The sequence below is a fragment of the Chrysoperla carnea genome, chromosome 1 (assembly GCF_905475395.1).
Source record: "Chrysoperla carnea chromosome 1, inChrCarn1.1, whole genome shotgun sequence".
NCBI classification, from domain to species: Eukaryota; Metazoa; Arthropoda; class Insecta; order Neuroptera; family Chrysopidae; genus Chrysoperla; species Chrysoperla carnea.
The window spans coordinates 91,063,398-91,078,852 of record NC_058337.1 but is presented as its reverse complement, the minus strand read 5'-3'; the positions used below and the strand labels follow the sequence as shown (position 1 = coordinate 91,078,852).

The following is a 15,455-nucleotide window of genomic DNA, read 5'->3' as shown; positions in this document are numbered from 1 at the left end:
TCAACTAAAACTATATGTGTCAGTGTTGATTTTATTATTTTTTAATTGTAAATCAATCCAATCACGAAATAAGGCAACATTAACATACACACCAGGAGTTTGTTGTTCTCCGCATCCAATACCCCATGCAACAATTCCAGCTTGATAATACCGATTGGGTATACCACTTATGGGGCAAACTAAGGGACTACCTCCATCACCTTTACACGTATCTCGTCCTGCTTCACCACCAGCGCAAATAAAACTTGGATGCAATTGAAAACGATTACCTAATCTCGTTTTCTGCAACGATTGTGTACAAGCTAAATCCCCTACAATCGGTAACTCAATTTTTTTCAATATCACTTGGTACTGTCCCTTTTGACCGAACACATTTTTACCCCAACCACTTGCAATACATCGAGTACCTTCTGGTGTAATCATTGCCTGTTCTGGTAAACATGCTACGTCTACATTTTCTGCTATATTAACTGGTGATTTTAAGATTAACAGAGCGATGTCGTTAAAAAGTGCCCGATCATAGTATAACTCGTGAATGATTACTTTTTCAACGTCACGGTCTTGATGTGGATACTGTTCACTTTTGGTCTGTGTATCCCATTCCCCAGCTCGTATTTTTAACGATTTCTGTTTCTTTTTGTCGCTTACACAATGTGCTGCTGTTATTACAACTCTGGGATGTATTAGCGAACCACCGCATTGATAAATATTTATTCTGGATTGTGGAATTACATCATTATTGTCATTGTTTTCATAAGGTTCTTCGTATAAAATTGCTACCATCCATGGAAATTCACCATACTGTGATTCATTGTTTTTATCGCCAGTAATTCGAAATCCAACACCTTCTGGGTTGCGAATTCCACATCCTACCGATTTTTTCAATGGAAAATCGATTTTATTTGTTTGAATTGGAATTTTATTTTCTGTTTTACAGCAAAAGTCTAAGTAACTTGTGCATGGTCCATCTTGCATCCTGAAAATTAAAAATTAATTTTATTCATTTGTTGTGAAAAAGTAAAGCCAAGCTATATATTAGCAAAAATTTATTTTCTGAAACTGAAAGAATATGTAATAAAAATTTACAATTTTTATTGAAAATATAGTACATTTGAGAATCAGATAAATATCAAAAAAGGCGAAATATATAACAACATGGCGAATTACTTGAATATTTTAGATATTCAGCTTTCCAACATTTGTCTTTTTATACCATGCATATATGAAATATACATAGTATATTAAGTTTAGTCCCAAGTTTGTAACGCTTAAAAATAATGATGCTAGGAAAAAAATTTTGTCATAGCTGTTCATAAAATCACCTAATTAGTCCATTTCCGGTTGTCCGTCCGTCTGTGGACACGATAACTCAAAAACGAAAAAAGATATCGAGCTGAAATTTTTACAGCGTACTCAAGTCGTAAAAAGTGAGGTCAAGTTCGTAAATGAGCATCATAGGTCAATTGGGTCTTGGGTCCGTAGGACCCATCTTGTAAACCGTTAGAGATAGAACAAAAGTTTAAGTGTAAAAAATGTTCCTTATAAAAAAAATAAAAAACTTTTGTTTGAAACATTTTTTTGTAAACATCACTTTTTACCCACGAGGGTTATTTATGTGACGTCAAAAAAACAAACGATTGCGCATCAACACTGTCTATACATTTTTGTATGTGTTATGTGATAAAGAAATCAACAGTGACTATGCATGGTATTTCAACAATTAACTCAGTCAATTGTTTCTTTTCACTTTTTTTCAAGTTAGGTTTACGATTTTTGCAAAATTTCATCTTGTATACCGTTAGAGATAGAGCAACAGTTCAAATATAAAAAATGTTCCTTTTAAAAAAATAAACAACTATTGTTTGAAACATTATTTCATAAACATCACTGTTTACTCGTGAAGGCACAAATTAGGACAAAATTTTGGTGTCCATTTTCTCCAACACTATAAAAGATAGAAAGTTGAAAGTTTGCAGGTAGCTCCAACTAGTGGTCTAGTGAAACATTCTGGAAAATAATTTTTCGAAAACTAGTGATGTTTATGAAATATGTTCCAAACCAAAGTTTTTAATTTTGTATATAAGAAACATTTTTTAAATTTAAACTTTTGTTCTATCTCTAACGGTTAACAAGATGAAAATTTGCGTAAGATCGTTGAAAAGTTGTATCTCCGAAACTATCGGTCCCATAAAAGCCGGTCTTATCTCAAATTGTTACAAATTTACCCTGCTTTAAAAATGAATACCACAATAAAAACTAGGTTTTCCGGGTCAAAATCGGCAAAAACTGAAATAAGATAAAAATTTTCGAGGTTTTTCTTATTTTTTGGCATGATTCGGTAGTTTGACGAGGTAGAAATCTTGGGTTTAACTATTGCCTCTGCATTGCAAACAATATATCAAAAAACAAAAATACCTGATTTGATGCAAGGTTCACTCTTTTTTATGTATGATTAGACCTCGCACAAATTAGATGTAATCTGCATTTCGGTAAAAATTTTACAAATTAGATAGTTTTAGTCATTCTGAATAAAAATTCACTTGGTCTTAAGTCATGAAAATGACAGGATTTCAAGATATCGCTAAATTAAAGTTGGAAAATGTACTCATTTGTATAAAAAAATTATTGTAATTTAATTGTAAAAAATCGTATACGATATGTAGCTGAAAATATTGATCCTAACACTTCATATTATTGATTCACTGAACATTTAACACTGCTTCTTCTTTGAATTTCGTATCATATTCTTCAAAAAAACAAGAATAAAAAAACAGCACTCTTACATTAAAAAACATACATATGCATATAGTTATACATATCTGTATACGTATTTGCCTATACACACATAGGCATATGTTATACAAATGAGTACATTTTCCAACTTTAATTTAGCTATAACATGAAATCCTGTCATTTTCATGACTTGTGACTACGAGAACTCTTCTGTAGAATGACTTCAACTATCATTTCCCATAATTTGACCGAAAAAGTTTGACCGAAATGCAAATTACATCTAATTTGTTCGAGGTCTTGACTGAATCAATCTTAACAATTATGAACATGAAATCGTATGCCCTTGCGAAAATGCAACACCTACGACCTGATAAAACTTCTCATTGTTCATTAAGAATTATCTCTATTTTCAGTGGCCAAAAGGGTGGACTTATTTTGTCATTCCATTTTTTCTGATAAAGTCTCCCTCTATTATGGCTAATAAGAAAACATAAGAATTTCATAAGGCTATTTTAAGTATATCAAGTAATTTGCGTTACCCGTTCTTATCAACCTTGCTGAAAAATGTTAACATTCAACGATTAATATATAAGGTTAACTTACCGAATATCAATTAATCCTTCCCCATCTGTTATAATTGAATTATTTAAACATAAATAATATGGCACACAATCACAATTCTTTTGTGATGGGTCATCATTTTTTGTTGGTTTTCGTATACTTAATATTAAATTACGATCATTAATTAAATTCCCATTTAAAAATCGTTGACTACTATGCATTAATTGATTATTGTCGCCATTATCATCTTCAAGGTGATCATCCTCCTTAAAAATACCCTTATTTATTACAAATTTAAATAAATTATTGCATAGTATTATTAGTGATAAAAATCTTGATAATTTCATTTTTGTAAATTATTTTTAAATATTGCACTGGTGGTGATTAAATTTAATTTCTAAACAATATTCCACGAGTAATTAATTAACACATAGAATCGAGATAAGTACTCCTTTTTGCAAGTGACTGAAAAATAATGTTTAACAAAAACTTTTGTTAAATATTATTTAATGACTTATGTAATTCTGTTATTCGAACAACAAAAATATGTTTGTTAAGTCCATAACTTTCAGATTTGTATCTGGGCATTAAAATACCTGAATGCTAAGCTATTTAATATGCTGTAATAAGTTGTAATCCTAGCGCCGCTAGTATTACATTCAGGTACGTGCATCTACACTAGGGTGGGTCGAAATATCTACTTTTTTTTTGTTCCGATGTCGAAAAATTGGTTTCTGAGTGCAACTCTAGAAAACTATCTCCAAATATGAGCTCTTAATGTTAATAGGAAGGTCTTCCTTATCAAAGTTTTCCATTTTTATTTCATATAAACAAATTCGTGTCTTGTCATTAATTGAACGTACAGCAATCTTAATACATATTTTTGTAGGAAATTGAATGCTTGAATTTGAAAAAGCGAGGAACATTTTTTTTTTGCATTATTTTATAATTTGTTAATTAATAAATGTCATAAAATGAGCCATACATATTTTTGTAGAAAATTAACGGATGGTCGCTTTGCTTAATAAACTACCGCCAGTGTTCGTAAGAAAATATTCGTAACCAAAATTTTTTCTCGATTTTTTTCAAAGAGGTACCCCTTAAAAAAATTGTAATATATCGAGAAATTTTTGGTATCTCCAATTTCGATAAAACTCAGTATATAAGGTAATTTTGACCCAAAAAGAACGAAAATCGGGTGCATTTGATGACTGGTCGAATTGTTTTTGAGATACGGACTAAAATCGACCCAAATATTGCAATATCTCAGGAACTCTGGCTTCAATCATTAAATTAACCTGATTTTTATACTTTTTGGATCAAAATTATCCCATCCACAGAGTTATCAAATTTCATCAAATACAATCATTTTTCTAATATTATCTTTCTACCACTTTAAACTACCTAAAGACGCATTTTAGACAATTAAATATTGAAGAAAGTTAGTTGTGCTTTTAAGCTGATTCATTTACTTTAGTAAATGTTGTTAATTTCTATAAGATGACTCCTGCCTAGGAGTACAGAGTGTTGCAGGTTGGTCGTATAGTTATTTATCACATGCCGCGACATTCTCAACATCCACTCTTTCAGTGTTCCAAAATTGTTTTGATGAAACGCATTCACAGCGTAGACGCAATGCTAGAGTATGGAAAATTGCTGGGATATCTTTTTAGAGCTTTTCCACAATAGCACACTTTTTAGCTTCACCCTAGCTGTACTTAAAAAGTAAAATTTAGTGCCCAATTTATGATGATAATAATTGCCTGTTGTATTGACATAAAAAGATCTGATTATTTTTATTGAATTTTTTAAAATTATTTACTGAAACTTATTTTTAAATATTTTTATAAAAAATTCAAATTTTATTACAAAAACGAATTCATTTTACGGATTTAGGAAACTTTTAATTTTACTCAGGGACAATTAATTGGTGATCTTATCTAAATAAATACGGGAAATTATTTAAATTTTACGTGCTAATTAATGGCAAAAAATTTGTGAGCTACATATTCCAAAACTGGAAAGTATAAGTTTACAAATGAGTTATTGAGGTTCCAATTACGACGATTTTTCGTAGAGATACAGTTGTTTAAAATTCTGGTAAAGTTTTTTGTTTAAAATTGAATATATACCTATGCATTCTTCGGTTAAAACACGCGTTCTTTGGATAAGGGAATATCAAAGATTTTTTTATTTAGCAACTTTTTTATTTTACTACAACAACTAGGGTTTCCTAATTCGCAAGCATCCTGCAATTTTTTTCAGTCAGATTATTTTGTATACAGAGGTCATTATCTTTCTTTAAACTGGAAGTTGGGACTAAAATTGGAGGGAATAGCTAAAAAGAAGTCATTTGCATGTGTATGTTTTTGTATTGTTATACCATGTATATGAAATATACCAAGGTATACTAAGTTTAGTCCCAAGTTTGTAACGCTTAAAAATATTGATGCTGTGAACAAAATTTTGGTATATGTGTTCATAAAATCACGTAATTAATCCAATTCCGGTTGTCCGTCTGTCTGAGGACGTAAAAAGTGAGTCAAGTCCGTAAATGAGCTATATAGGTCAATTGAGTATTGGGTCCGTAGGACCCACCTTGTAAACCGTTACAGATTGAACAAAAGTTTAAATGTATGAAATTTTCCTTATAAAAAATTAAACAACTTTTGTTTGAAACATTTTTTCGTAAACATCACTGTTTACCCGTCAGAGCGCAAATTATGCGCAAATTGTGTAGAATGTATTATATGGGTATATCAGTTATATGTGTGTGGCATGTATGTATGTGTAATGAGACAGAGCAACACTATAAATGCTATTTCAACTATTAACTCAGTCAATTGTTTGTTTTCATTTGTTTATATCTAACATTTGATTGATTAAATTAGGCTCAAAAAGTTATAAGATTTCAATCATTATTTACATTTTCCTTGAAATCACAATTTAATAAAAATGGTAAATAAAACATTAAGAAAACATGTTTTTTTCTTCAAAATATATGAGGTTAATAATGACTAATCATTTTTATTACATATTTTTTAAATAATAAATTAATAACTCTGCGTACACAACGACACGCTTCTTGAATTGAACCTATGTTCTAAAGAAGATACTGTTGGAAGATGCCAAAGCCCTCTAATACATCTAATTTTGAAACATAAAATTTAAAATTAATATAATAATATATAATTATTAATTTTTATATTTTTTTAATTAATTATATATGTTAATATATTTGTAGTAATTTAATTTTAAACATTTTCATATGAAATTATATGACTGACACTCATTGGTTTGAGCGCTAGGTAGCCAACACACTATAATCTTTGTTTATTAGGTATACGTTTTAAATGATAAAGACTAAAAATAATAATTGCAGATATTTGCATATGTTAATAAACTTTTATCTACCCCCGTGAGAAAAGAACTACTTAGCCCACCAATTTTGTGTGGGTAAATAGTTTATAGCCGCACGCATTTTCATTGAAACATTCATTTTCAATCAACCAAATTAGCCAAATTACTGTCGAATTATAACAAGTTACCTACTACAGTACCTTTTTTACTGTTCTAGTTTTCTCAATAACTCCAAATTATTATAATTACCGTTTATTTTTTTACATTTTAAAGACGTAGATAAAGTTTTGTACGATATACGTGTGATAACGCATTTTAACGCGTTTGCGATTGCCCAGGTTGAGCTACGCACTTGATTTGCAAACTTCGCATGCTTACGTTAATAATGCTGATAGCCAAATTTCTGAAATTGAGTAGGATTGTTCAGACAGTTGATTAAAATTACTCATCTCTTGGAGATATACAATGCAAGAATTGGGCTTGAAACACTTTTGAAGATATTTTCGCTCTCACGGGTAAAAATGGTTCAAACAAAAGTTGTTTATTTTATTTAAATATTATGGTGTACTGTTTGGGAGAGTGGGAGAGAGCAAATTGTTCGAAAACTGTTGGAGATAAACTTTAAATAACAAAAATGTTTTTCATAAAAATGCCCATAATTATTGTTCGGAACATTTTTCGAAACTCAAGAGATTCGAAAAAAAATCCAAAAGGTGCTAAAATTTGTGATGACTGTATGCTCGAAGGGGTCCATTCTAGGACCCACTTTCATATTAAATCTTAAATTTGATGATTTCATAGTTCCAGTAGAGCGCATAAACAAAACACTTTCAATGATAGTATGATTTTTATTATTCCTCTGTCTGCCTGTCCGTCTGACAATACGATAGCTCAAAAACGAAAAAAGATATCAGGTTGAAATTTTTACAGCGTACTCAGGGCGTAAAAAATGAGGTCGAGTTCGCGAGCAACATTAGTCAATTGGATCTTGAATCCGTAGGGCCCATCTTGTAAACCGATAGAGGTAGTTTAAATGTAAGAAATGTTCTTTATAAAAAAATAAACAACTTATAATTGAAACATTTATTCGAAAACATCACTATTTACCCTTGAGGGCGCAAATTAGGGTCAAACATTGTATAGTATTATTTAGGAATATCATTTTATTTATGTGACAAAAACAAACGATTCAATTCAATCGGTAAACGTTGATTCTAGTTTTTCTTTTCTTCATTATTTTTTAAAACCTATTAAATTTTTGTGGACAGACTCACATTTGAAAAATGACAATATCCGGCTTAATATTTTATTGAATATAATTTATCATTAAAAAAAGTCAACCTATAGTATAGCCTAACTACACTCTAGTCCTTGATAATTTATTAAAAGAAATTTTATAATCATTATAAAAGTGTTTTAATTAATAGAAATTAGCTTTCAGAATTTCCCATGAACGGGTTTTCTTGAATCACTTATAAAAGAAAATAACATAATAGATATTCGTCTTTTTATAAAAAAAAATTATTTTTTAATAATTTTTCAAGGCTAGCAACACACTTATTATACATATTCCACATATTAAAATTATTATTGAACATCCTAATTCCTCAGATGCTTGTGGTTTGATCTGTAGGTAAATTAGAACATCCTAGTTTGGTCCTTAATTTCCAACAAAGTAAATTTGAGTCATGTTCGAAGTAATACCTATGTGTTTGATTGTTAATTACGCTTGAAATATCAGACAATAATTATAAAGGCTTGGCTGAGCTTTCTAATTCCATAATAACTTCTTTCTCACACTGATACAGTGATACTTAATGTAAAGTAATTCAATTGTTATTTTCCCTTGTTTAATAAAATTTAGATTCGCATATAGCCTATGTAGGCCCGGAAACGAACCACTAAAAACGACCAAAGTTCACCCTGGACTTCAGGTACCTCGGAAACCAATTCGGACGCGATACTCGTGTCCAGGGACCCTAAAAATGCTTGGAATCATTTTCATCATTATTAATCGAATTGTGAAATTAGTACCTATTTACAGTCAATTTAAAATGCAATTATAAAATGCAAATTGCATATTTTTAATTTCTTATAAATCAATTTAGGTCACAAAATTTCCTGGCGCTCTAACAAATCAAATGCACAATACCGCATTCAAATCCGTCTTACTTTTCAAAATTTTCGAACTGCTGTGCTTCGTTTCCGCAAATAATTATAGGGCACCGTAATATTTAGGCGATCATAACATGAAATCGAATGTCGAATGGGAACCCATTTTGTTGGTTTTTCATAGTTGGCTGGTAGTACTATGATAAGAAGACGAAGTTTGTGAATTAATTAAAATTATACCTTATTTTAGACCTTGAAAAGATTAAAAATTTTAAACTAATTAATCCGATTATATTGATACACTATTCAATCAACAGCTAATACACCAGTGCTAAAATGAATTTCTTGCCTGATTATAAATACTACGTCATACTTAAACGTTCTGTAAAATTTATTCAACTTCATATAGGCTAGGTTATATTGGCTGTCCATGAAGGACACACATAGATTTTAGAGCCGATTGTGATACCATGTATGTGTTTTACCACCTTACCTCTGATGATTTCATTTGTGCACCTCCTTCATGCATATACCATGCACTACACCAGCCGATCACAACTATTAATAGGCCTTTTCATCATGTCATAAGCGCAAGTGCAGAGTTTATTTTTTCGTACTGACAGTAATAAGTAGGACTAAGATAGAAGATATTTGTTATTCATTTTATCACATTGGTTATAAATCATTTAGTACGAAACAAATGTGAATCGTGATTTTAAAATGAAAAGCCTTATTAAATTATTTTGTTACGACGACGGGAATCGAACCCGTTACCCTATGCATACCTACCGCAGACGGAATTGGTTACGCCTTAACCAACTTCATATAGGTCATCTGAAGTTTTCATAAAGGATCTTCAGTATACTTTAGGTTGTGTGCCCACTTGATTATTTTATTATTTATTTTAAATAATACATGAACACATATAGTCTATTAGAACAAACAAATAATTTATGTAAAAGGTCGTCCATTTAGAACTGTGAGAACAATCCGTTATAATTTTTATTATTTATTTAGAATACTTAATAATAATAATATCTATGCGTTTTATGGGTTTTATTAAATTAATTACATGTTTTGTATATTCTTAATAGACATTAATATTAAACAAGTTACTTTATTAATGTACATCACACGACTTACATTCATTAACCAATGATAATTAGGTATCTATGACTTATTATTGGTATTATTAATAAGGTACAATACAATGATGATTTGCCAATTAATTATTTTGTCCGTTGTCTATTGTAAAAAGTTTGGAAACGAAGTTCCTTAACGCGGCTTTACATGGTGAAAAAAATGGCAAAAACGGTCACGTAACAAAATGAGATATGCTTTGTGTGTGTGCCATCCATATCCATGGTAACCACGATATGTTATCCTACTTTGTTTTATTTTTATTTATTATAGTAAACAAATTTTGCATTTTTGTTCTATTTACTTATATCCAAAACTAGTTATGGATACGTATGTATTACTAGTTTTGGATGTAAATAGTACAAAAATAGCAAAATTCGTGTAGGTACTATAATTATGTGCGTCTTGGAACCGTGTCTGCTTGGCACTACAGATTGAATAGGTTGTGTATATCTATTTATTTAAGGTTTACATTTGTTTCTGTACAGCTTCGTAAGGAAGTTTATTTCCAACGAGGGGCGCTACGACCGCAATCTAGCTATTGATTTGGGGCGCTATAGATAGTTCAAGTCAAGGAAGATATATTAAAACTTACCAACTCTTACATTATTCTAAGGAGATACGATCTAGAATTACTATACATCTAACATTTATAAATTTTGAAATTTTACGACTGTGAGTCAAAGAAGAAATTATAAGTTAAAGACACGTTTCCAACACAATGTCTTTTTTCCATGGGTTTTGAATATTAATTTATGACAATTCCAACATTTACATAAAAAAGCATACAATATACCTCCTTGCTCTCTTGATCCCCATAATTCCAACTTGACGTTCCTTCCTGTAGACACCAAAGAAATAATCAAGAAGTTTTGCTTTGTGCTTGAGTGTCACAGGTCGTTTTGCTCACAAGCATACACCACTGTAGAGTGTTCAAGGGAGACTGTAAAATTCTTATGGGAAACGGCTTTAGGTCAAATTGGCAGAAAATTTTTCGGAAGGTAGTTCTTAAAACATTTTTTTCAAAGAAAAAAAAATCAACTTATGTTTTTCGAGAAAAGCAAATGGGGAATACATGAGATTATAGTTTTGAGGTTAATCCATCTCTTCATTTTTTTGACTGGGGTGTTCTCTATTTTTGAGAATGATTCGTTGGGATATTTTACTCTATGTATATGTTTCTATCATTTGGTGTGCTATTTGGTCTCAAATTCATGATAAGCGACTCTGAAAACCACAGAGAGACAATTTCTGAGGTTAAATTCAGAATTTTCTAAATTTTTTATCATTGACACTACTAAGGGTAGTTTTAATGCGGCTGCAAAAATCCCCGATAGACGATATCCGAAGAAAAATTTTAAATTTAATTTTTTTTTTACCTCTATCACTTTCAAGGGTAGTTTATGGGGTTTCAACCATATTCAGTTCGTTTTTAACCTTGAATTCAAGATCAGCGACTTCAAAATCCCTCGGGAGACGAGTTTCGAGGTGAAATTTTTATTTGTTTTCACTCTTACTATTCGGAGTGCTTTGTGGAAGGGAAAACTACACTAATTTTCTTTGTAATGCCCAGGTTTTTGCGGCTGAATGTTAATGAAGGTTTAAGGAACACGTACACAAACAATTTTTGAAAATCGGAGCTGTTCCACCACTTTTCCACATTTGATGGTATGGTTTCCGGCTTATAAAATGTAGGTACTAATATTAAGAACACCTTCCAACAGATTTTCAGACAATTTACACTAATGTATAAATAAATTATTAATTGAGTATACAAGTTGTTATCAACATCTTAATTTTTATACAATTTTGTTTATGTTAATTAATACTTGTATAATGGAAGTGAAATTTAATATTAATTCTTATTTATATGATTTGTAAAATAACATTTAGAAGATTTTTTAAATTAATTTTTAAAATGAATTTTATTAATAGATATATTGTCGCAATAATTTATTTAATAAAAACAAAATTAATTACAAATTAATTTTAATTAATTTATTAGATACGGTGTGTCAGATTTATTAAAAATCATTTTTATTTTCATTATTTAAAGTGCATGAATAATAAAAATTATAAATATACTTTTACTCATAAAAGTCGAATAAAACATTAAATCAAGATTTATAAAATAAATTATTTTCAACTTATTCAATTTTTATAATCAACCAATCTACCTTTTAGCAGTTTGATTTTTTGATTTTAGCAGTTATGGTTGAAGTTATCCTTTAGACCTAATTTCCACATTCATTATGTTATTCTAATTTAAGTAAATACGCGACTCACTATAAAGGAATATTACTCGATTAGCAATACCGCTAATATTGAATCCTTAGTATTTGGTTTTTCCCATCACAGTTTCGTAACTCTTTTAATTTCGCTATGTCCGCTTTTGTTACGAAAGTTAAATTTAAAAAATATTACAATCTTTATAATTTTTGAAACTCCAAAAAAATTTTGCCCTTCTCTCTCTAACTTTTTAAACCATGTGATTTTTAGAAATCTGGAAAAATTGTCGAAAGAAAATTATAATTTTTATTTTTTTTAAATCCTAAATTCTATAAACTTAGAATTTTGAAGAATACAGTGGTATCCTAAAATTTTAAAATGGGATTTTAGGATACCATTGTATAGATACCAATACTCATCAAGGCTTATAATAACCATTCCCTTTAATTATATGCGGTCAAAATAATTGCTCTCAGCCAGCAAAACCAACTGAACTAGTAATACAGGCGGCTTTGGGATCCAATCTAACTAGGGTAGAAGTGAGGTAAGTTGTTTACCATAGTCCTTAAAAACTATGCAGTATGCACTTATAGCGAATTATACGTATCTATCACCCGAAAAGCAGCTAAAAGCATTAAATTTTCATAGAATAAGATAGAGGACAGTTGCTATCTTGTTTAGTCATGAGGACTAACGTTTTTCGCGTTAATACTGTTTTCTTTTCCCAAAATCGATTGTAATCCTTCTTTTTTTGGGATTTGGAATGATAAATAAATCTTGATTATTTCGTATAATTATGAACTAGTGTTTGTTTTCCAACCGCAAATTAAAACTACTAAATACTTTTTTGTGTGTGTTAAAAAGTGAGTTTATTTATAGATTAATAGATTTGCAGAACGATACTAATAAAAGGTGGGGATTGGTGTAATCTTTCAAATACTAGACAAAACTGTTTCTATTCCACTATTCCAAATACATAAATGTAGGTAACATGATTCTCTAATTTATATTCAGGCAGGTGTAATTGATTACCAAATTAGGCTTAAAAAAGAAGAAGATAATATGATAATTGAATTTGATAATGTTAATACCTCTGTATACAGTTTCATGGTTCTAGGAATGTTTTGAATTTCTTTTTGTTTTTGAAATTTTGGTTTCTTTTCACGAAAGAAACAATTTTAGCAATAGTTGAGAAATAAATGGAGTTAAGGCAAGGAAATTATTTGAGTGCCGATATGTTTCAGGTTTAATGTATACAAAAAAACACTAAAAACTGGAAAATTTAAAAATACGAAAAATTTCTGAACGACAATTTCTGAACGACTTTTCAAATTCATAACCATATAGAAAGAGTTTCTGCGGCAGCGGCGTTCCCAAGGTTATTATCATTTTCATTTCTTTGAAACTCCAACCGCACTTTATCGTATATAGAGGTTGTGTGACATGCACACCAGATGTTGTATTATATAAGATAATAAGATTTTTATGGATATGATTAAAACTTGCATAATCATAAATTTTAGTATTGTGTATTGGTATTAATAATATTATAATTATCATATTACATACTTTGAAAAAAAATTTTGTCATTAGAAGATGTTGCGATAATAAAAGACACACAAATTTGTATATTTTCACTTCCCACAACAAAAACCTGTTCACTAATTTAAACTGTTACAAAAGTTTTTTTTACACATATGTCAATTAATAAAATTAAATTTTGATACGATTTTAATTGACTAGTTTTTATGATAACAAAAACTAATGTTCAACCATTAATTTAATTGAGGAATCAGACAGAATATCATCTTCAAATTACAACAATTTTTGTTAATTAGAGATTTTAATTGCTTAAGGTGCATCGATTAGTAATCCATATTAATTTTTTCCATAAAAATGCGTCAATTTTCTTGTACTGAGGATCCTCGAAATGAAAATAACTTATTTGACTTGAGCATCAAAGTGGCTAACGATCTTACGTAAAGAAACATAAAGATTCGTTATTTCTCATCATTGAATTTTCGGGTGGCAAACATTATGATTATTTGTATATTATTCCGTATGTATATATACATATATACGTAAGAAAATCAAGTTAAAATTTTATCAATGTGTCCTTGATTTTGAAATTTTTCTGAATTATTAAGTTTTTTTGGGATCTACTAAGCCCGTTATAAATTTGCTAAGTTTCATAAGAATAACTTGAACGAATTCGACCGTTCAGTAGGTTCTTGTGCCTTTTTTTCAAATTTGGAATACAAATGCAATAAATTGGCAGTACATAGTCGGTGTGGTACTGAAGTCGTGTGAGTGCGACCCCTGTAGTCCACACGACTAACTTTCCAGAGGGGGAAAAACATTAAAAAAAGGTCTTTATAGAGTATTCTTCGAACATGTACTGCAGCTTATGCTGGAACGATCATTATCTCCTCTCTTCAGATTCTGTTTATTATTATTATTTCCAGTTTTTTTATTACTATTAAAAAACGGCTCAAATAAGCTAATTCTGCTTTCAGTTCTTATATACGCGATTACGCGTCGAATAATTCCAGTGACGTGTTAATGTCATAACTGTTTTGCGAGATAATCGAGGCGAAAGAATCCGAACGAACATTCGAACATACGCACATACGTACACACGCACCCACACAGACATGACATTGAAAAGGTTTTATTCGGATATTGCGACCTTGAAACCGGGAAATATGTAAAATTGGAAATTTTTAAAATCCGCCCCATTAAATTAACTTCTTCTGGGAAGTTAAAATTAATTTTGTATAAAAAAATATGGATAGGTTTTTTTTGGAATTTGATTAAAGGGAACTCATTCGAATGCCGACATCAATCAGTAAATAATATTATTGTGCAATAAATATGTATTATATAAATTCATTTTTTTTTTACTAAATCCTGGCATTAAATAAATTGCAATAAATATTGCAATGCACATCAATAAAATTAAACTGGTATAATAATGTCGCATTGATGCAATAATTATACCTACTACCTGTTTATTAACTCCTCCCGCGTGAAATATGTTTATTAAAATTTATAGCTGCTATATACTTGTGTGTATAGTATTACATTATTATAGTATTTGGTATACAACCATTCCGTATTTGAATATAATTAGTTACAAAGTAATGTGATTAGTTATAAATTTTATATAATATTAAAAGTTAACAAGGCCAGTTTAGATTAGGTATATGATGTCGTGCCTACAAAACTGACCGTTTCATTACCTTTTCTCATCAATATATGTGTAAGATTAAAAATACCTACACGTTAAACTTACTTACATGATGCTGTTTTAATTTGAT

At 29.8% G+C, this 15,455-nt stretch overlaps 1 protein-coding gene across 1 annotated transcript; it reads right to left on the bottom strand.

Annotated features, from left to right (window-relative positions):
- Window positions 1–3,722, bottom strand: LOC123296595 (phenoloxidase-activating factor 2-like). The gene is made up of 2 exons (XM_044878135.1): window positions 3,337–3,722; window positions 1–976 (listed from the first exon to the last, which is right to left on the bottom strand). Exons 1-2 carry the CDS (start codon window positions 3,639–3,641, stop codon window positions 1–3), a joined length of 1,281 nt encoding a protein of 426 aa, XP_044734070.1. The 5' UTR covers window positions 3,642–3,722.
- Between the last annotated feature and the right edge of the window lie 11,733 nt (window positions 3,723–15,455).